This window comes from Peromyscus leucopus, chromosome 15 (assembly GCF_004664715.2).
Source record: "Peromyscus leucopus breed LL Stock chromosome 15, UCI_PerLeu_2.1, whole genome shotgun sequence".
Taxonomy (NCBI): domain Eukaryota; kingdom Metazoa; phylum Chordata; class Mammalia; order Rodentia; family Cricetidae; genus Peromyscus; species Peromyscus leucopus.
Genome location: NC_051076.1, coordinates 55232983 through 55254050, shown reverse-complemented (window position 1 = coordinate 55254050; position 21068 = coordinate 55232983). Strand labels below are relative to the sequence as shown.

Below are 21068 nucleotides of genomic sequence, written 5' to 3'. Positions count from 1 at the left end.
GGAGGGGAGAAAGAGTCGTTGAAACAAGGGTGGTACTTCCACAACCTCCACAAGATGGAAGGTCATGGAAAGAGAGCAACAGAACATAAAAAAACTGCTCTCCAAGGAAATCAGAAGAGAGCAGGATGGACTGTCATCTCATCACCACCAGGTCTATTTGTGCTAATTCCTAAATGGCACAAAATACGCCGACGCCAGTGACGTGAAGCGCAGTCGGGGGCTCACTGCTCTTTCCCATAATGCCAAGCACTATGGTCAGGACGCGCTGAGCAGCGGAGGTAAGGACACGGGACGGGTGGCATTCTGAGTTAGGATGTGGTAGGGGAGGGGGGCGGTTAGGGGAATGGCTTACTAGCTGCTGGCTGCTCTCCTTTGCAGAGCCTGCTGGGTAACAGGAACACGGTGTACTACAACCTGTCAGCCACCGGTCCAAAGTGTGGTTGGCGGTGTGGAATGGACCCAGGTCAGCCACATGGCGCAGCTTAGACACTCACCTTCATTGTCTCCGCCAGGGGGTCGATAGAAGGACAGGACCAGGGAGATGATGGCTGCAATCTCCAGGATGATGAGCGTGACATCCTGCAGGGCTTCCCACACTAATTCTAAGAAAGTCTTGGGCTTTTTCGGAGGTATCACATTCTGTCCAAAAACAAGTCTACGCTTCTCCAGATCTGTAGGGTTCCCAGATAAACCTGAGGAGGCGAGAGAGAGAGTAAAGGGGGTGGGGAGTGATATCAGAAGTCAAGTTAAAGGCCTGTCTATCTATCTGTCTGTCTGTCTGCCTGTCTGTCTGTCTGTCTAACTGCATACCTATGTGTATACGTGTCTCTCTGTGAGAGTATATGCCATATCTGTCAGTGTGCCTGTAGAAGCCAGGAGGGGGCATCAGAGCTCCTGAGGCTGGAGTTACAGGTGCTTGTGAGCTCTTAATGGGGGCGCTGCCGCCACGACACAGGTGTTTCTAATGAATGACCAGCAAGACTGTCCTGGTTGAAGCCTTGGATACCACAGAAAATACAAAAGCCAGAATCTAGCACAAGGAAGGAATTCCTGATCAGCAAAGTTTGACCTTTGCTAAAACAAACAAACAAACAAAAAACAAAACAACAAAACAAAAAACCAACTGGAAGATGTTTACACTTTGAGTATAACACTGGAAAGGAGCTGGCACTTGATCTGGTGTTGAGACTTTGTGGTGCTAAGAAAGTTGGGGGTGGGGGTCTAAAACTACTCTCAAGAAGCAGAAGAGAAGAAAGGTTAGACTGACTGACTTGAAACACTATGAGGTGAATGAAAATGGCAAAACTAGTCACCGTCATCAAGAGGGCCCTTCAGAGGGGCATTTTAATGTCAGCTGCTCTGACAGACGTCAGTGTGCCACGTACGGTTTGATTTACAGACCAGAAGACGGTGTATGGGTTAATAAAAGACATGAACTAAAAACCAAATCAAAATGAAAAGACCTCTTGTCCAGTTAGGAGACCCGGAATGGCAGTGTGGTGGGAATGTGGCCAACCATCCCAGTTTGTCAGGACACCAGGATTATGGAACCGTCAGAAGTTTCAAAATGAGGAAAGGGTGACAAGATGGCCACAGGATGGGGGCCTTTTGCTTCTGGTGACCAGGCTAAGAAGCTTTCTGCTCCTCAGGGGCTGTGCCCCAGGCTCTAGCTCTAAGAACAGAAGCACTAGAATGTTCTCGGGATGCACAGAACTCTTCTCTCACAGGAACATGCAAATCCTGGCAAGGACCTGACCATGCTGGTTCACACATGAGGGCCAGAAAGAACCAGCCATCTGTTCCAGGTCATGCAAGGCGGAGGCGGAGGCTACCCATGTGTCTGTCTTCATTCCAAGTTGTAGGAGCTGTAGGTCGCCGAAGCGGAACTCTCGAGGCAAAGTACCCTTAGGTGCGTCACCCCTACTTCTCTGTCTGTCAGAACCTTCAACACAAGTATGGCTGTTTTACTTCCTGCTAAGTGCTTGGGGTCAACTAGACAAAGTATCACAGCTCAGGCTGAATAAGAACCAAGCAAGGCCATGAAGTTTCCAGATACTACACAGTTCTTGACAACCAGCATTTCCCCCACTAAAACAGAACATGAAACTCCCCCCTCAACACACACACTCCCAGGGAGGGGGGTGGGAAGGCAGAATTATACTCCGTAGCTTCCCAAGAATTTTGGCCCCTTTTCTGGACCCTAGAGGGTCACAGGTGGAGGGAAATCTTATCCAGCAGTAAACACCAGTTGGCATTCATTAAGTTGTTTACATATTGCAGCAAATTACTTTTTTTTTTTTTTTTTTGGCTTTGGTTTTGGCACTGGATGCTGTTGGCTGCCTGTTCGATGGGTTCCCCCACAGGTAGGGTGGGGCAATCTTTGTCTTGAAAACAGGTCGGCAGCTGAGGAAGCTCAGAATCAGGGCCAGGGGATCCTCCACTGAGCTTCACACAAAGCAAGGAAATGTGTGCGCCTGGAAGGAACAAGGTCGGAACGGAGTCCAGGATGTCAGGACTCCACACTCGGTCATCATGGAGGCCTTCCAATGGTGAGGAAAGGAACAGGCACCGTGTGAGGGCACACAGAGCACCGTGACAGGAGGAAGGAAGGGGGGCTAGACCTTAGGAAGACCTCGAGGCAGAAAAAGATCTTGAAAATGGGCCAACAAGCACACCCGGAACACTGCCTGCGGGGTGGGAGGTGGCTGCCATTTCCCATGCTCACAAAATCGGCTGCAGAGTCCTCTGGCTCTGAGGGAGGGGAGTCGGAAACAGGCGAGTCTGGCAGGATGGCATGATCTGGTATCATTCTGCCCAGTGAGAGACTGGAGGGCATGGAGGGCAAGCCACTTTCATTTGTTAGGAGGCAAGGGGCAGGGAACTCCTTGGGGACATGGGTGCCTGAGACTGTAATCCAGGGCCTCATCAGTGGATGGCATTTAATCCCTCACTCCAGCTGAGCAGCCAGTTGGCTCCACAGGGGAGCAAGGCTGGGTTCAAAGCACTGGAAGCCAAGTTGAGCTTCTTCCCAGACGTCCGTCTGGCCTCCTCTGCCCGCCCTGCCCTGGGAAGTCAGGTTCCCAGTCAAAAAGGCAGGGAAGGGCCTGGGAAAAGAGTGTTCTGGGCAGGGCATCTGGATCCCCAGGCAGACAGGGGCAGGGTGGCCAGGAGGCAGGGCTTCCTGGTCCTTTGTCCTAGGGGACCAGAAAGGGCAGGGCTGTGCCAGCTAGGGATTACAGGAGTTCGGACATTTTGTTAATCTACTCAGGGTGTTTGCGAAGATGTGGGATTCACAACTCAGTGGGAACAAATATCCTTCCTTTCTTTGGTAAGGGTCACCAGGGCACTGTGAGGGTGACCAAGGTGTTAAAGATCAGGGCTGGGTGTGGTGATTCAGGCCTGTATTCCCAGCACTCAAGAGGTTAAAGCAGGAGGATGGCCGCAAGTTCAAGGTCAGCCTGGACCACATAATGAGTTCCAGGTCAGTCTGTTCTAGAGAACCTCATCTTTAAAAACCTAAAGAGTGCCTCGTGGTGGTGGTGGCGGCGGCGGCGGCGGCGGCGGCGGCGGCGCACACCTTTAATTCCAGCATTTGGGAGGCAGAGGCAGGAGGATCTCTGTGAGTTTGAGGCCAGCCTGGTCTCCAGAGCAAGATCCAGGACAGGCACCAAAACTACACAGAGAAACCCTGTCTTGTGGATAAAACAAAACAAAAAACCTAAAGAGCTACAAAGATCATTTTAAGGGACACCCCAATAGCCTAACATTCTCCCCAAAGTGAGTCTGCCTGAGCCACTTACCTCAGTGTGCAGGGCAGGGTGACTACTTACCTGTCAGCAGGCTCTCATATTAATACCTAATGATCATTTCTTTCCCCTCCCCCCTCTCCTCCACCTTGCTCTCCGGTTCAGTCTGCTCCACAAAGATCTTTTGAAACCTGTAAGGCAGTACATGCCACTCATCTTCCCACAACCCTATGTGGCTTTTCCACGGAGTAAAACCAGGCACCAAGGCCTCTGATGGCCTCTAGGGCCACTTAGGGGTCTCCAGCATTTATCTCCTCCTGTTTCCCTTCAGTCTTCAGAGCTCTGGCTCGGCACACCTGCCTTTTCTCTCTGAACACACCCCCTGATCCCTACTCAGCCTCTGCACACGCTGTTGCCCCCCTCCTTCCCCAAGAGAGCCTCTTCCTGGGCTGCCCCTCCTCCTCCTTCAGGTCTCTGTCCCCATCTCAGTGAGGCTGAGGCTGTGGCCGACCCCATTCCCCAGGTCGCTCTCCTTCTTGCCCACAACACCGAGGCCTTATTCACCTGTTGCTTGACTCGACCATCGGCCTGAGAGCAGGGTGTCTGCCTTTGTTCCTGAGCCGCACCTGGCACAAACACACACACACTCAAGCCTGCTGAATGAACGGAGCGGATGACTAATGAACAAAGTCGCTCACATTTAAGTGACTGCTGTGTGACAGGCACGTCGCCAGGCATACTTTGCTTCTCATTCAAATATCAAGGGTCAGTAGAGGCAGTTATTAGGAACCCCATTTGACGTGCAAGACAACTAAGGCTTTAGCAGGGGCAGGGGTCTGGATCTCCCATAGGAGGCAGCTGGACGCCAACCCATACCCAAAGGGTCTTAGGACATGAGGACAGTAGGGCTCAACTAAAGCTCCATGCTAGTATGACCGACTTATCCTGGTTTGCTGAGACTGCCCGGGCTTCGGCACTAGCAGCAGATGGGCAGGTGGCCACCTTGTTTCTTATGCCGAGTGTTGGCCCACACATCGTTAGCTGTGTACCTCAGAGCAAGCCAGTGCCGCCCCGATGGGCTATGACTGGAGGGGTTGGTTCCTGCCTTTTGCCTGTCCCCAGGGATGGTGGCTTCATCATCATGGCCCGGCCCATGAAGCCTGTGCTCACTAAAAGGCTCCTTATGGCCTTTTCTGGCCTGGAGCAAATGAAACAAGATACATTTTAGATAATACAAAGGTGAAACTTGGCCTCATCTAGATGTTCCTTCAAAGGAACACATTTGCTCCTTCTCGTCCTTTTCTTTTACACACGTGAACGTGCGTGCGCGTGCACATGTGTGCTCGTGCACATATATGTGCTGCACATGTCGAAATTGGTTCTCTCCTTCCACTATGGGGGATCAAACTCAGGTCATTAGACTTGGCAGCAGGTGGCACCCTTACTCACTGAACCATTTCGCCTGTCCCACACCCATGAGCTAGTTCCTACTCATCTATCCGCCCCACCTTCGGTGACACACAGACAGTACAACAGCTCCCTTAAGGAGTCAAGTGGTTCCCAGAGTGCTCTGCAGGAGGCCAGGGAGGGCCCTGGATGCTGGCCTGGGAATCCTCTCTGACACGCGGTGCTGCACGGGAAAGCCATGTGGGGCTGGGAACTCCGCCAATTCCCAATTTTGGGCTTTCCACTCCATTCTTTCCACCCCTGATCTCAGCGGCCGTAACCTCGCACGAATAGTTTGTCCAGTTCAGAAATATGTTTTGGGCCCTGATCTCCACGGTGGCTTCTCAAATACTTACACGGCCTCCTGGAGAGGGGAAGGAAGACTTGGCGAGAGGGCTACGCAGAAAACACAGGAAAAGGGGTTCCCCCGAGAAATTCATGAGGGGAATTTATCTCTGAGAACAGGAGAGGGACAGCCCCACCCAAACCGAGAGTGCTTCTAGCCCTTAGAACCAGACCGAGCACATGAGCTGGGAGAGGCCAAGAGAATGCGTATCTGAAGTCACTGCCCCCGCCCATGCTGGGAGTTGTAGGGTCCCTGTCCAGGCTACTGAGGCCAGAGTCAGCAACAGTGAGCACTGGTGTCTCCTATGAAGGACCCAGGCCAGGAGGGGTGGTGTCCAGCCTGAAGTGGTGGGACCCCAACAGGAAAGCGCCTGGGTCAGCCTCCTGTTGACACCACAGATGGTGTGGGCAGAGGCGCGCCTCTTATCAGAGCGGGCAAAGCCCCAGAAAGGGTGGGTCGAAGTCAGACACGAGGGACTTCCCAGCTGTCTGAATGATGATACCTTGCCAGAGGAGGTGGAAGAAAAGCCTCTCCCATACAGAGGGTGCAAGGGAGAAGTTTCTTGAGGCTGATTGAAGGCAGCCATCTTTAGGTGCAGGAGAACAGGCATTGGGTACATTTCAAGATCTGGGTGTGTAGCTCAGTGGTAGAGAGCTTGCCTGGTTTACAGACAACCTGAGTTCTATTCTCAGTCCTTACCTCTAAATAAAAAATGTGTCTGCAAGTCCTTCTTAAAACACTGGACAGGCTTCTAAGGAGGGGAATAGCTAAGATCAGAGGGTCTGGGGGGCAGAGTCAGCTCCTGCTCCTAGCCAAATGCTGTGCTTTCAAGCAGCATACACTACCCTTCCTGTGGCAACACCTCCAGCTCAACACAAATACAACCTGGAGACACGCTTGTCCTGGCCTCCCAGCCCTGAGATGGAGGGACAGACACAAGGTCCAATTAAAGGGGCACTGGCCGGGCGGTGGTGGCGCACACCTTTAGTCCCAGCACTCAGGAGGCAGAGGCAGGTGGAGCGCTGAGTTCGAGGCCAGCCTGGTCTACAGAGCGAGTCCTAGGACAGCCAGGGCTGTACAGAGAAACCCTGTCTCGGAAAAGAAAAAACAAACAAACAAAAAAAAAAAGAGGACACTGGACTACATAACAACGTTCCCTCCGGAGTGGCAGCTTCTCCAGGGTCCGGCTTTACCAATCCCCGACCCCTGCTCCATCCCGGCTCTGACACAGGGAAGAGGAAGTTCCCCTGAGCATCCACCCTCTCCATCCCTCTGCTCTGTCACCTTCCTGCACTGCACGCATGTGCTTCTAACCAGTGTCATATTCCCAGTGCTCACACCTCTGAGCTAAATAAAAAGAGCGAAAGCTCCACTTCTTAGGGTAGACGCAACTGTCTGCCTCGGCCGAGGAGGGAACACCAATTTTCTTTCCTTCTTCCCGAAGGCTCAATGCAACACAACTGAAAGGTTAAAGGTCAAAGCCGGAGGAGCTGGGGAGATAGCGCAGTTGGTGGGGCACTTGCCTAACACACACAAAGCTGTGGGTTCAATCCCCAGCACCAGATAAAACAAGGCAGGCCAGTACAATCTTGTTATCCCAGCACTCAGGGGGTGTAGACAGGAGGATCAGAAGTTCAGACAGCCTAGACTACATGAGACCCTGTCTCAAAGGGAGAAAAAGAAAGGCCTAGAGATACAGCTCGGCAATTAAGAACGCTTGTGGCTCTTGCGGAGGACCTGGGTTCAGTTCCCAGCACATACAAGGTAGCTCACAGCCATCTCTAGCTCCAGTTCCTGGGGATCTGATGGCCTCTTCTGACCTCCTCTGACACCGGACACGAACATAGTACATACACACACGCCGTTCAAATACTCATACACAAAAAATGAAATTAAAAAGGAAAGAAAAAAATATCAAAGTAGAAGCCAAAAATGGAGCATGCCTATCATTCCAGCATTTGAGAGGTTGAGGCCAGAGGATCACTGTGAATACAAGGCTAACCAACCAACCAACCAACAAAAACTCCACTCACCTCAAATTAGAGGCTGGAATGTAATTCAGAAGAGGGATGGGAGCCTTCTGTTCATACACAATGGGACAAAAAAAAAAAAAAAAAAAAAAGCAAACCAAACTCCAGAACACGTAATGCTCAGAAGACTGCTGCTGAGCTAGAGTCTTCCCGGCACAGAGGTGCCACACTGGGGGGACAGGAAAAAGCAGGGAGGCTCTCAGGTCCGGAAGACCTCACTCTCCTATCAAGGGCTCTCACCCCTGCCTGGTGCATGGTGCCCCCAAGCTCAGATGCTCAGCTCTGGGCGAGGAGGGGCTGGGTGGCGAAGGGTTGGCAGAGTATAGGGTGGGGTGGGGATAGCTCTCCTGGCCTAATTCAGCCCTAGGCATGAAACCTAAACCTAAATTCCAGGGTGCCAGAAACCTCCCCTGCTGGGGCGGGAGGGCACCTTCACCCTCCCGCGGCCTCCAATCCTTTCATCCTCTAGATGTTACAGGAATCCTTCTTACTCCTCCACCAAGCATTAAGAATTTCTCTGATGAAGCCACTGGCCTGGCCCACACTGCTCACACTGGCCCACACTGCTCACACTGGCCCACACTGCTCACCCTGCTCACACTGGCCCACCCTGCTCACACTGGCCCACCCTGCTCACACTGGCCCACACTGCTCACACTGGCCCACACTGCTCACACTGGCCCACACTGCTCACACTGGCCCACACTGCTCACACTGGCCCACACTGGCCCACACTGGCCCACACTGCTCACACTGGCCCACACTGCTCACTCTGCTCACACTGGCCCACACTGCTCACACTGGCCCACACTGCTCACCCTGCTCACACTGGCCCACACTGCTCACCCTGCTCACACTGGCCCACCCTGCTCACACTGGCCCACACTGCTCACACTGGCCCACACCCAGGGCAGCTAGCCCTTTTCTAGCTCTTTCTAGCTGTGCACATGTGCCCCGTCCCCTCCCTCCAAGATATTCCTCCAGTGTGAGATTCACACCTTAAATTAGCACTAGCAGATTTACCCGAGGTGTGAGGGCCCAGTGGACCACAGAATGCTAGTCTCTGGGCAGCCAGGCCCAGATAAATTGCTAGGAAGGACCCTGGCAGCCCTAGGAGAGGCCGGATAAGAGTCCAAGGAGAAGGCTGGGGGCAGAGGCTGTAATGAGAGGTTGTGCCTTTCAGAGTCACGGGCTCTGTCACACTGATATTCCAGGATGGACTATAAACGATAGAGAGGAAAGGAAGTTAAAGAAGCCAGGCCCCTGCCTTCCTGTCACACCTATACCGTCTGTATTCACTCACCTACCCAACTCTTCACTTCCCCAACACTAACATTCCCTAAAATGGTGGTATCTAAGTGTGTGTGTGTGTGTGTGTGTGTGTGTGTGTGTGTGTGTGTGTGTGATGCTTTTACCTTTTGGAGAATAGGGAGAAAGTATTAAGAAGGTATTAGAATTTTCTATATTACCCCATTCATTTCTTTCTTTCTTTGGTTTTGGTTTTAGTTTTTTGAGACAGGGTTTCTCTGTGTAACAGCTCTGGCTGTCCTGGATCTCCCTCTGTAGACCAGACTGACCTCGAACTCACAGAGATCCGCCTGCCTCTGCCTCCCGAGTGCTGGGATTAAAGGCGTGCACCACCACTGCCAGGACTCTCATCCATTTCTATGGCTGCACATCTTATTATATAAATAAGTTTAGTGTTAGAAGAGAACTACCAGTAATTCAGATGTGTCCCAAGTGAACATTTACTAGGCATGTATCAATTTCTTTTTCTAGATTGATAATGCTACTAGAAATTTCAGGTCTGAGGGTGCAGCTTAGTGATGAGCACTTGTCTAGCTAGCATTGGCAGACCTCAAGCTTGGTCCCCAGTACCTTTCTGGGGGTAGTAGAGGAGGGGGGCGGATTGGATTGATTTCAGTCTGCCCTGTGGAGGAAGAGCCCAATCAATTCTAGCCTGTTCCAGATCGCAATAAAACGGCCACGTCTAGGTAAGGTAGTACATGGTGACAGGAACACAGTAAAACCCCAGATCTTAATCTTGTAATTAGTGAACTCCAAATCATAATTAGTCTGTCTTCAAACAGGTTCTTCTCCCTCTGGCCATTCCCCTTGCTTCCTACATCCAACAGCTACTCAGCAGTTGGGGAAGACAAAGATGCCTGCATTGTAAACGAGGAACACTCTGGAAGGGGAGCAATCACCCCAGAGCTGGTGTATCCCTAGGCGAGCCTTAGCTGATGCAGAGGGGCGGGGTCAAGCCCCCAAGCCCCCTTCTTCTCTCCATTAGTCCCGCATCTTAGCTCCTGTGCTGTGCGCGCGTCTCCTCGACGCCGCTCTTCCTCCAAACGCACAATCTGAGAATTCTCTTTCATTTGTGTGCAACTATTACTGACTTGGAAGCTCTGGGGGAGGACAGACAGTGTGTGCTGTCATGGTCACCAGTGTGAGGTCGTCTACAGAGCTGGTACTAGTTATTGCATGTTGTTGGAGGCGTATCAGAGGACCTTAATTACTGTGCTGCCCTACCCGGTTCTGTAGGGGAGGGACGATGTGGAAGGCTAGAGACGGAACCCGAGAAAGAAAATCCAGCCAATGTTTATCTACATCCAAATTCAACAGAACTGTCTTTAGCCACTTAAAAGAAGCCCCATGTCAGTGATTTGTAGTTTATTTAAAGCTCCCTGTTCTGACCCTTCTTCTCTGCGCCCAGAATTTCCTCCCATCTGCCAGCCTACTGCTCCCAGAAAACAATGTTTCCCCTGACTAGGGTGCTACAGCAGAGGTGTATATGGAAGACTCCTATGAGGATGAAAGAATACATCCTTCTATCTCGTCCAAAGAGTCTCTTGCCCAGGTTCCCCCTTCCACATTAAGGAGTGCTGAGACCGAGGGCATGCCTCCTCTTGTCCTCAAGGCAAGGGGCTCCTCACTCCAGAGTCACCAAATGTTCCCTCCTCAGGAAGCCCTGAGACGGGAGAGGCAGCTTGGAGGACAAGGACTCTTTCCTAGCCCGAGTCCTCTGAGCTGCTTTACTCTGTGGCACTTGGAGAGAGTTCTGGAAATGGGGCAGAGACAGAAGATGAGAAAATAAAGGAGAGGGGGCTGGAGGAATTTGGGTTGAAAATTTGAAGCCAGCCCGGCTCTGTCAAGAGGAAGCAGAATTGGAAGAATTGGAAAGGGGGGCGGCTCATGAAGGCCAGCCCTTCCGGAGGATCTACACGTAGTTAAGAGACTTTTCACCCCCCAGGGATGTACCCACAGGTAAGGTACCCATGCTTCTGTAATAGCCTTTCAACCATGTTTATGTAACAACTCTAGTGAAATGCAATGGGTCATTAGAAGAGGAGGAGGAGGAAGAGGAGGAGGAGGAAGATAATGACAACAAGAAAGTAGATGGAAGAAGTTGGGAAGATGAAATCATCAGTGGGAGAGGGCTGGGGAATGTGATCAAAATGCATGTACACATGTATGAGAATGTGGTGATGAAGTCCATTACTAGATATAATTAATAATATACTATTATAAACTTTTTTAAAGAAGGGAATTGGAACTGGAAAAAAAAAAACAAGAAAATGAAAAGGGTCCCATTGGTGCAAAATGCTGAGCCCCTCCTCTCCTGAGAAGCCCGTGTTGACAAAGTGTCCTGATGACTCCCAGCCCTTTGTCTTAGCTTTCGTTTACACAAAGCCATAAAGAACTGGGGGCTGGAGTGATGGTTTGCACTCAAGGACCTGGGTTTGGCTCCCAGCACCCGAATGTGGCTCACAACCATCTGGAACTCCTCCTTCAGGGGATCTGATGCGTTATTTGAATTCTGCAGGCAACAGATTTGCACAGGGTGCATAAACACAATATGCAAACAAAACACTGACCCATAACAACAAACAAACAAACAAGCAAATAAATTTAGACTGGAGCCTATTGCCTCTCCCACATCTCCCCAACCCCTCTTATTTCTCTAAACGTCCCTCCTCTTTTCTGGTCACTCTCTCAACTTTGTGGCCAGTCACTGTTGACTGCTGAGGTCACCCAGCACACACTCCCCCACTCCCACCACCCCAGGGCCCAGCCCAGGGTCTTCCTTATTCTAACCTACTCTAGGCTGAGGAGGAACTGCTACTCCAATACATTAATGCAATGCAGGAACAGTATTAGCATGTGCATGGACCCAATTCCACATTTTACCAGACAGTAAAACGCAAAACCAGGGGCTGGAAAGACGGTTCAGCAGTTAAAAGAACTTCCTGCTCTTGCAGAGGATCTGGGTTCAGTTTCCAGGACCCACAAGTCAGCTCATATTTTACATGGAACTATATGTGGTGGTTGGAATAGGTATGGCCCCCATAGACTCATGGGCTTGACAGCTTGGCCCATAGGGAGTGGCACTCTTAGGAGGTGTGGCCTTGTTGGAGGAAGTGAGTCACTGTGGGGGAGGGCTTTGAGATCTCGGATGCTTAAGCACAGGCTCAGTGTCACACAGTTCTTTTGTGGCTTCCTGCAGATCCAGATGTAGAACTCTCAGCTCCTTCTCCAGCACCATGTCTGCCTGCATGCCGCCATGTTTCCTACCATGACGATAATGGACTGAACCTCTGAAACTGTAAGCCAGCCCCGATTAAATGCTTTCCTTTATGAGAGTTGCTGTGGTCGTGGTGTCTCTTCACAGCAATAGAAACCCAAACTATCACATTCTCATTCCAGGGGATCCATGACACTGACTTCTGGCATCTTCTTGGCACCAGCATACATGATGCACACAAACTCATTCAGACACACACACACACACACACACACACACACACACACACACACACAAATAGAACATCTTTTAAAATACGAAACCAACTTTAAGTCCTCTGCACTTCTGTACACAAGAGGCAACAGAGCATTAATAGGCTGTGAGCCAGAAAATAGACAGTACTCTACTGGTGCAAAGACCTCAGGCAGGTCATTAAAATCTTTAGCTTAGCAGAGAATATTAAATTCAAGTGCTAGTCAAACAACAAACTCAACCAATAAAAAGTAAGAAAAAAAAAAAGTCCTGTCTGTCTCTAGAATTGCATAAATAGAGGCTAACAAAATCACATTAGTGTCAAAACCCCAAGTTCCCTTAAGCCCCCTTATTTGCTATAATTTGAAAAGTTGTATCTATAGTAAACCCAAGCAAAAAATAAAGGAAAAAGGGTCACACTCTATTTCTCTCACCACCGACACCCCGCCCCAGAAGCCACCCTGCCCCAGAAGCCGGGCTAGCTTCAAACTCCCTGGCTCATGAAATCCTTTCTGCTCCTGCGTAGCCAGGACTTCTGGCAAAAGGTCCCCTACTCCAATCTGCTGTGGGATGGTCTGTATGTCAAATTGCTCTGATTGGTCAATAAATAAAACACTGATTGACCAGTGGCCAGGCAGGAAGTATAGGCGGGACTAACAGAGAGGAGAATTAAGGGAACAGGAAGGGAAAGGGAGTCACTGCAGCCGCCATGACAAGCAGCATGTGAAGATGCCGGTAAGCCATGAGCCATGTGGCAAAGTATAGATTTATGGAAATGGATTAATTTAATAAGAACTGTTAGCAAGAAGCCTGCCATGGTTTCTTTACAGTTTGTAAGCAATATAAGTCTCTGTGTTTACTTGGTTGGGTCTGAGCGGCTATGGGACTGGCGGGTGACAAAGATTTGTCTTGACTGTGGGCAAGGCAGGAAAACTCTAGCTACACCAATCTACTCAAACTTACTTCATCTGGGGTCCTAACTAGAATTCAAACTTACTGTCTTATCTTTATCCCCATTATTAATCTGCAGGAGCCTCCCACAGATGACAAAATCATACGAAATCAAAAGGCATCTGAGATTGGTCTTCTGGTAATTTTTATAGATGCTAAATTATCACAGTTACATGAAAGGATGAGAGAAATGGGAGGAAAGTCTGGGTCCTGCTCTGAGGAGCCCCCAGGTTCCAGTTTATTGGATCCCTGAGTCCACTTTGTGACAGAAACAGCTGACCCCAATAATAAGAGGAGGAAAACAGAAAGATCCAGCTTCAGTTCTGGCAGGAATCTGTAAAGTAAGACCTGCATGTCTCAGGAAAGCACAAGATACACCCTCTCCTTAGAGCCCACCCTGCTCCAAGAGTCACTGAGAAAGAAGATCAAGGGACGGCCTTGGTGGTGCATGCCTATAACCCTGGCACTAAGAAGGGCTGAAGCCGGAGGATCAGAGGTTCCAGGTCAGCCTTGGTGGCAGAGTGATACTGTCTCAGAGAAACAAACAAAAACAAAATAAAACCAGGAGGTGATGGTGGGTGTGGCAGTGCATGCCTGTAAATCCCAGCACTTGGGAGGCTGAAGCAGGCTAACTGGTGTGAGTTCAAGACCATCCTGCCTCCAAAGTGAGACCTTGTTTCAATAAATAAATAAAAATGAAAATGAAAAAAACTTTAGCTGGCAGGAAGTAGGCAGTGTCCAGAGGGTAGTATTAGACACGAGCTTAAAGGCCCAGAGGAGCTGGCTGAAGGCCACCAAGCCCTGCCATCTTCAGCCTCTGAGGTGACAGGAAGCATGGGGGACAGAGAGCAGCTGCAGTCACACATACCTTAGCCACATTAGAGATCAGGATTCTTTGATATAAGAATATAAGCACGCATATTCCAGCAAAACCTCCAGGCACACGAGCTCTGTTTAATTTATACAACACCTATTATCAGTTTTCACATGCATACATAAACACACACACACACACACACACACACACACACACTGTACTATTAATCACAGTAACTCCTATGGGCTAAATATAAACATTACTTCAAGCACCTGAACCTAAAGCTTATAAGATATATACCAGGCCTGTAATCCTATCTACTTGGGAGACAGCATGTACTAAAAGCCTGCCTACACTACAGAGTGAGTTCAAATCCAGCCTGGGCAATGTAGTGAGAATCTGTCTTAAATATAAAAGTGAAAAAGGAGAGCTGGGCGCTAGAGCTTAGTGGTGGTGGTGGTGGTGGTGGGGGGGGGCTTGTGCAAAGTCCTGGGTTTGGTCCCTACATGGTGGGGGAAAAACGTTTATCAGACAGGGTTAAAAAAAAAAAATCAGTAACCCCAAGACAGAAAACAGCAATCGATCCAAAGGCATGCTTACGATATGCCATCCCAGTTCTAACTGTGTGCAATAAGGTACTCAGATGGTGTGAATACTACTTCCTGTAGCCCTTTCTCAGCCATTGAACTTTAAGATAAGTGTGAGGAAGAATTCTATATTACGTTCTTCCGTAATCAAAGACCGATAGAACGGGAAATTGATTATAAGTGCATCTAGATCACAAATAGGTACAGACTGGTAAAGAAACAGGAAGAAGGAATGCTTTGGAGAATCACAGTTCCTCAGGTGTCAGGGGAAGGAACAGCTCTGCATGGCCTCCCTCTCCCAGCACTTTAGAACACTGTACTCTTTCCACAAGACGAAAACCAGTCCACTGGGTCTCCGGAAATGTACCTTCCCTAGAAGCTGGGAAGTAATATTTCAAAATCCTAGTCACTATCCTCCAATCCCCAGCCCTTGAAATGGCCTTTACCTTCTACAGGGGAGGTTTTCAGTCTGTCGCAGATATTCTGTACACCTCCGTAGTGGGCACTGATCTGGGTGACCGCATCGGCCGCACGAAGCTCCATGAGCTTTCTCAGGTCCATTAATGTGCAGCCAAACTCCCCTTCATAGTCCTCAGCTACTGAGTTGCCCGGCAAGGTATGTGCTGATGAGCTCGTCATTTTGCCTGCGGTTACCAGAACTCTCAAGCAGAGAAGATGTAGCGTTTCCCTCCAACTGATCTGTGTCTCTTGCCTTCTCTTCCCTGTTTCTTCTCACTTCTTCCTTCTCTGGGGGCCCGGTTAGGGGATAAATTGACAATATCTTGTGCAATAAGCTTCAGAGTAGCAACACCAAGCCTAGATCTTTTCTTCTGTATCAAGTCTACTAGTGAGAGGAGGAAGAGGTTGGGGGAACTTAGTAGAAGACGGACTTGGCGTCACGCTGATTGGTGTCCTCTGTGTGGCGATGGAAATAGTCATCCAGAGCAGGCAGGTTCCTAGCTTAGACTACTTGTCCATATAGAAGTGTAAACAGGATAAGCATGTTACCATGGAGGCAACCTTAGCAACAACCAGCAACTGCGATGGTAGAGCCCCGTCATCAGGAGAAAGAGGAGGGCTCCCTGGATAACGACGACGACAGCTAGGTCTCTGGAATAGAGATGCAAAAAAAGACAAAAAGAAACAATTAGAACAGCCATGAGGATCCAGGATCTGCAAGGTACTCTCCAGCAGAAGGGTTAAAATGACAGTTGGTGTCTGAGTGGAACTGATAGCTGAGGCCTAAGCTGAGAGGCTGGACTCATGGGAGGCCCTGGGTGGGCCTGACAACTGGTAATGTAGAGAATGATCTCAGAAACATCATCTTTAGGTTACTTCTTCCAAACCCAGGCACACAAATTAACTTAAGAAACTTGCATATAAAAGGTTACCACTGCTAATGCCTCCCCATAGTCCCCCAGGAGATACTTTAGTCTGGCCTTTCCTGTAAGGTGAGAGAACTCTGTTGCCCACGCAGAGGACATTTGGAAGACAGGCCCTTAGGCAACCTATGGCAGTTATCCATCCCTCCCTCTCAGCAGCTTTTCCTGGTAAGGAAAGAGTAAAATGCTCTGGCAGTTTATGATACAGGGTGGAATCATTTTTCTCCCTATAAAGGGCAGATGGGCCTCTGAGGAAGACAGATAGTAAGTCTGACGCCTATGAGTGTTCAAGTTTCTCCAACGTAGGAGAGATAAGTTCAGGCGGAGCATAGGCCCCAACAGTCATCAGTGTGAGGAAGCCCCAGGGGGTCTCACGTTAGTACAGTGACACATGAGAGAGAGAGAGAGAGAGAGAGAGAGAGAGAGAGAGAGAGAGAGAGAGAGAGAGAGAGAGAGAGAGATGTTACGTGGAGCACATACTGGCTGAGTGTGTGGGCACAGCTAAGTGTAAGTGAGGATGAGCCGGGCTGAAGGTGGCACAGAGGCTGAGCTGAGCCCTGTGCTTGGCTACAGACAAGGGCTGACACGAGTCACACATCAGCCTCTCCAATGAGAGGGGCTCTCACTAGACGTAGCACCCAAATATGTAGGGCCCGTGTTAAATACCCATTCCATATAATTGGGTTATGCTGCCAGGAGCTGGCAAGGCACCCCAATTGGCTGGGTAATAAACAGATGCCATTCTTGCTTCCAGAAGGTGAACGAAACTCAAGAGTCATCAGATAAGGACTTGGTTCTTTTTATCAATTATTTTCTCCAGAAACCAATTTGATCAAAGCCCCTGCTGATTCCTATCAACCCCATTTCAGGCGGGTTCTTCTGAGATGGAGGTTGTTACACCCCCTCCCTCAGCTGGCATGCCCCATCAACATTCTCAATGCCCTGACTTACAGTAAGTTAAGCAAGCAGGGAATCCTGAGAAACGCGGTCTGAAAAGAGCCTGAGGCAGTGGGTCTAACTCCCTTGTTCAGACTGGCCTAGATGCAGGACCAACCCTAGCGGTCCCTTCCTATTCAAATCCCGTGGAAAAGAGAATTGAGGATGTTACGAGAAGGGCGCATACATTCACATAAATATGCTGTCATAGTTGCCCAATTTTGTTATTATTTTTGTTAATTTTTTTACTGTATCTAATTTATTATGTGCACATGTGCACACACACACAGGTATATGTGCATGTTTGTGTGCATACATGTGCTTAGAGGATCGAGGTACACTTTGGGCCAGGGTCTCTCATTGACCTAGAGCTCCCCAAATAGACTAGGCTGGCTACTCAGTGACCTCCTGAGATTCTCTTGTCTTTGCCTACCCAGAGCTGGGATTACAAGCACGTACCACCACCCTGGCATTTTATGTGGGCGATAGGAATTGAACTCAGGTCCCAGGGCTCACAACTGGTCTATCTCACCCAGTTTCTGTGCCTAATCTCTAAAGTAAACTTTATCAGCAGGTACAGTGGCATATGCCTGTAATCTCATCACTCAAGAGGCTGAGGCAGGAGTGTTACAAGTTTGAGGTTTAGTCTGAGCTATAAAGCAAGGCCCTGCCTCTAAAATTAAATGTTAAAATAAGTATTTTCTTTTAGGAAAAAAATATTGCGTGCGTGAGTATGCCTAGGGTTCTGTTCGACTCAGGGCTGCAGCGGGGGTCCTGGACTGCACCTTTCACCACCGACTGTCACAGGACTTGCTCCCAGTTTGGTTCTCCAAGACTGCAAGGAGTAAGAGGGGCTACAGCAGCAGGGGACCCATCGTCACCCTCAGGTAGAGACCCTTAATCTTGCAGAGGATGTCCAAGACAATGCTGAGGAGCGTGGAACTGGGGATCAGGTTTTACTTTTCTTCCCGCTCCCTCTCTTATTTGAGGCAGCGTCTTCGTGTAGCCCTGGCTGTTCTAAAACTTGCTCTCGTAGACCAGGCTGGCCTCAAACTTATAGATCCACCTGCCTCTGCCTCCTGAGTGCTGGGATTAAAGGCGTGCGCTGCTGCTGCTGCTGCTGCTGCCGCCGCCACCACCCAGCAGATTTTTTAAAATTAATTTTTAAAAATTTTATGTATATGGACATTTTGCCTGCATGCATGTCTGTGCACCACTTGCATGATAGAAGGTACCCAAGGACGCTAGACAAGGGTGTCAGATGCCCTGGAACTTGAGTATGGTTGTAAGCTGACATGTGGGTGCTAGGAACAGAACCTGAGTCCTCTAGAAAAGTAGCCAGTGCTCTTAGCTGCTGGGCCATCTCTCCAGCCCTACTTTTTTTTTTTTTTTTTTTTTTTTTTTTTTTTTACAGTCTTGCAATGGATCCCAGGCTGGCCTGGGACTCACTATATATAACACAAGCTGGCTGTAAAATTCATGATCTCCCAGCTGCTACCTCTCAAGTGCTGGGATTACAGGTGTGAGCCACTACTCTTGACAGAAGATTCTGAATTTTTCTGTCCCTGCCCACTACAGTGGTGACTCTGTGAAGCCAGGGGTTCTTTTGCCCCTCTTACTCACTGCTTGCTCTTCATTGCTTCCAAGAGAACTTGTATACAGTGGGCACTCAGCTGCCATTTTTATTACTAAATGCACCAGTAGCCAATTCAGAAACACATCTGCTACTTCCCTAGTCACCTTTAGGGCGCCACTTAGGCTGCTTAGGACCTTTAATTGGGAGAAGAATCAGCCCCACCTAACACAGTGTGCTGAGGAGGCAATAAAGGACTGGGTTTCTTGACTTAATAAACGAGCAATTCAGCATGCTGGATGTTCAGCATAGGGCATTCAAGAGATGGGAGAAAACCTCACTGGATCTGAGTGAACTTTTGCATTCAAGCGATGGGAGAAAACCTCACTGGATCTGAGTGAACTTTGGTTTCTTCATCCTTTAAGCAGAAGGACAGCTGCTCCATGAACCTCTCCAGGAAGGCCCCCCCCCACCCACTTCAAGGAAAAGAAAATTCTAAGGCAGCTCCCTTAACAATACCACGAGCTGGGCTGCAGCCACTAGCAATCATCATTAGCGTCTACGGTCCTGGGTCTCAAGAGAATAAGAAAGGGCGGTCTAAGTCTAGATTCCCTACTTCAGACCTCCCCTCAGGTTCAAGAGGGGGAAAGCCTTCCTCTCACAGAGACAACCCATGGAAGTGGGTACAGATGATTCGAAGGCAGAATGCTACGGGACTGCTCAGGAGAGGCGGAGATGTACACCCAGCAGGGCGGCTGTCCAGTCATGGGTGCAGAGTCTAAGGAGCAATGTGCGAGGGAGACCTCAAGTTTCAGTGGGATCCTCTAAAGTCCTGCTGCACTGAGGGGCGCATGAGGTTTCTAGAATGTGAGCTCTTGGTAACTGCTGAGCTTGCCCCTGCCCTTGTTAGGCAAGTGCCTAAGAAGAATCTGAATCTGCGAGCCTCATAGTATTCCAGCCAGCGAGGCGCAACCTCCGTCAGGTCAGGATTAATTAGTGACTCAGAGGGAAGCATTCTGGGCTGGGTATGTTCTCCATCCTAGGGGATGATAGGCTAGAAGGCCGAAGTCTCATCCTTTTTTCTTGGGGCAAGAAATCACATTACTTCATAGGATCACATTGCCCTGCTTCGCAATGCACCCGAGAAGCATGCCACCCCACACTTCCTGATAAGCTGAACCTAACGAGGTTCAGTAGCAAGTACCCCAAATAAGGAGAGAGCCTTATGACCCAAATCACAACGGCCTGACAGCCTTTCCTTCAGTTCTGTCCAAGGAAACCCCTAATCCCTGAGGCTTTCCTGAGGTACTGAAGAAGGCATTCATCTCCAGAGCATCAGGGAGAGGGGCAACTTCCTGTGCAGGTGACAGAGGAGTCACCGTTGATGGAAGGAACCTGTCTCCCCGATTCTCCTGCGCCTCTGAAATTGGATGAGGCACGGGCAACAAAGCATGCTTGGAAATGGAGAAAGGGGGCAGCGGGCTTGGAGTCAGGCTCCAGGCTGGTACAGCACCGCGGACAGGCTTGCCTAGGACAAGAGATGACGTGGGCCACTCTACTGGGGGCAGGTCAGGACAGCAGACTTGTACGTCCTACCCTCTCCTGCCCTTTCCTCTGGGCCAAGGACTTTTGCTTTAGGGCAAGCTGGTAGCACTTGGGGACACTCCAGGAATCACTGTCAAGCATGGTACGAGGGTATGGAGGAGAGCTCTCGGGGTAGGGAAGAAGGCTGGCCCTGTCCATGGGATGCATCAGACTGAAATCTGAAAGCTGCATCTGAGACTCCCGCCCCCCCCCTCCAGCAGCGCCTGTCATCTTCTCTGATGAGTCCCCCTCATCCCAAATGAGACTCCAATTTTCTTGCATTCAGAAGTAAAGCAGGGATGAAGAGAGGTGGGGAAGGAGAGAAGTACTATTTTTTTTTTAGTACATTCAATGTGTTAGGCACTATATGTGAGATTTCACGTGGGAATGAGAATGATATTAATTATATATAATATAAATGCAAACATTATAAAGTACCTAGCACAGTGGCTGACGAGCCTGGCTGCTGTGTACCCAGTAGCTATTATCATTACTACGTATACCGTGTCACTGAATGCTCAGCAATCTTATTTTACAACAGACAAATATGGCTTCAGAGAGCCAGGGTTTGAGCTCTGATCTGAACCCCAAGCCACTCTACCTCAAAACACAAGACCAAAGCTATAGGAAAATGAAAACAAAGCTATATATTTACTTTAACCTCAAAGGCCCACAGAAACCTATCGGTCCCTCGGTCATGACCCACAAAGACTTTGAAATCGGTGAGAGAAACACCTTTTGACTTGTCTAAGCAGTAGTAGACTCGAGGTTCACCGTGGGAAGACATTGCCCGAATCTTCCTCTCTCATCCACCCTGCATCACCACTCCGACACCATCCCAAAGCAGCATGAACTGGCCTCTAGACTGGGCTCTGGGAGCATGCAGCCCCCAC

At 49.6% G+C, this 21068-nt stretch overlaps 1 protein-coding gene across 1 annotated transcript in view; it reads right to left on the bottom strand.

The window, feature by feature from the left end:
* Positions 1 to 21068, bottom strand: part of Atp2b4 (ATPase plasma membrane Ca2+ transporting 4) — a 103239-nt gene that overhangs the window by 40444 nt on the left and 41727 nt on the right. Inside the window, 2 exon segments of the mRNA XM_028876599.2 lie at positions 495 to 692; positions 15147 to 15810. Of these exon segments, the coding sequence (XP_028732432.1) occupies positions 495 to 692; positions 15147 to 15339 (391 nt within the window). The 5' untranslated portion in view covers positions 15340 to 15810.